The sequence below is a fragment of the Orycteropus afer genome, unplaced genomic scaffold (genome assembly GCF_000298275.1).
Source record: "Orycteropus afer afer isolate SDZICR_OR568_19922 unplaced genomic scaffold, OryAfe1.0 scaffold00047, whole genome shotgun sequence".
NCBI lineage: Eukaryota > Metazoa > Chordata > Mammalia > Tubulidentata > Orycteropodidae > Orycteropus > Orycteropus afer.
Window position 1 is genome coordinate 6237599 of NW_006921634.1, and position 1534 is coordinate 6239132.

At 40.5% G+C, this 1534-nt stretch overlaps 1 protein-coding gene across 1 annotated transcript in view; it reads left to right on the forward strand.

Moving 5' to 3' along the window:
* Window positions 1-1534, forward strand: part of HEPHL1 (hephaestin like 1) — a 141273-nt gene that overhangs the window by 62493 nt on the left and 77246 nt on the right. The window contains exon 4 of the mRNA XM_007938097.1: window positions 1010-1189. Within this exon, the coding sequence (XP_007936288.1) occupies window positions 1010-1189 (180 nt within the window). The remainder of the gene's footprint in view (window positions 1-1009; window positions 1190-1534) is intronic.

A 1534-nucleotide genomic window follows, 5' to 3' on the forward strand; every position in this document is an offset into this window, starting at 1 on the left:
ACAATTTGGAGGCTTTAAGTCCAAGTTCAAAGTGCCAGGCTCTAGGGGCTGGGTGAAAGCCCCTCAACCTTGGGGTCCAGCTCTGCCTCCAGCTCCCAGCCCACTGGAGCTAGAAGCACTTCTTCACTCAGACAGCTGCTGGCTGCTAAGGCTGGAAGCCTCAAGGTTGACCAGTAAAAAGGCACGGTCCAGATGTTACCAAACCAAACGGCAGGCCATTAACATAAGTCCATTGTAAGTCCCAAGGTCGGCAGAGCATGGCAGGCTGCTGAGCAATGACACGGCTCCATGCAGGGTCCAAGCATGCCATAGGCTTGAGACCATTCTCAAAGCTTCTTATATACAGAAGCAGACCACATCCCAAAGGCAGCTACTCAGCTGCTTGTGGTAGATCCCACTATGAAGTTAATTTCCAGTCTCCTCATGGGGATTAACTACCACCAGCTGCCCTGCCACTCAACCAGGCTCCGCCAAGTTGACACACAAACATAACTACCACAGAGTCCATCCTTTTTTATGACCTGGAATAGTTTGAGTAAAATTGGTTTCAGTTCTTCTCTGGACGTTTGGTAGAATTCTCCAGTGAAACCATCTGGGCCAGGCTTTTGTTGTTGTTGTTGTTGGTAATTTTCTTATGACCTGTTCAGTTTCTTCTTTTGTCATGTCTCTTCAAATTTTTCACCCTAGTCTGTGTTAGTTTAAGTAAGTAGTATGTTTCTAGCCATCTGTCCATTTCTTCTAGATTTTCAAATTTATTGGAGTACAATTCTTTATAGTATCCTGATATTATCCTTTGTTTTTTCTGTTGGTTCTGCTGTGACATCACCCAATTTGTTTCTTATTCATTTGCATTCTCTCCCTCTTTTCCTTTATTAAGTTTGCCAGTTGTTTGTCAATTTTATTAATCTTTTCAAGAAACCAACTTCTAGTCTTGTTGATTTGCAAGATCTCATCTTGATTTAGTTCATCTTGAACTTTTTCCTTTACTTTATTTTAATGTTTCTGCTAGGTGTCCTGAATCAATATTCAGGGACAAGGACTGATGTGGACCGAGAGTTCATTATAATGTTCACTCTGGTGGATGAGAACCAAAGCTGGTATCTTGATGAAAATATCAGACATTTCTGCACTGACCCTGATTCAGTTGATAAACAAGATGCTGTTTTCCAGAGGAGTAACAAAATGCATGGTGAGTGTCTCCCACATTTTAACAAATACATACTTATTACATTTTTGTGTACCTGGTACTATAGGTAAACAAAAAAGAGAAATGTTGAGCATAATTTTCAAAGATTTTTAACTTAGTGACAAGAATAGTTAGAAAATTGTATATGATATATGTTGAAGCTTAAAACAATATGAAATGGGAGTTCTGGTAAGATGGTGGACTAGGCAGAAAGACTGCACAGATCCTCTTCAACAAAGAAAAGGGAAACCAATTAACACAAACACAGAAGATAATCCTGGACCCCTGAGCCTTGAAGGGAAGGATATAGAAGTGGACTAAATCCCAACTAGCAGAAGAATTTGCATG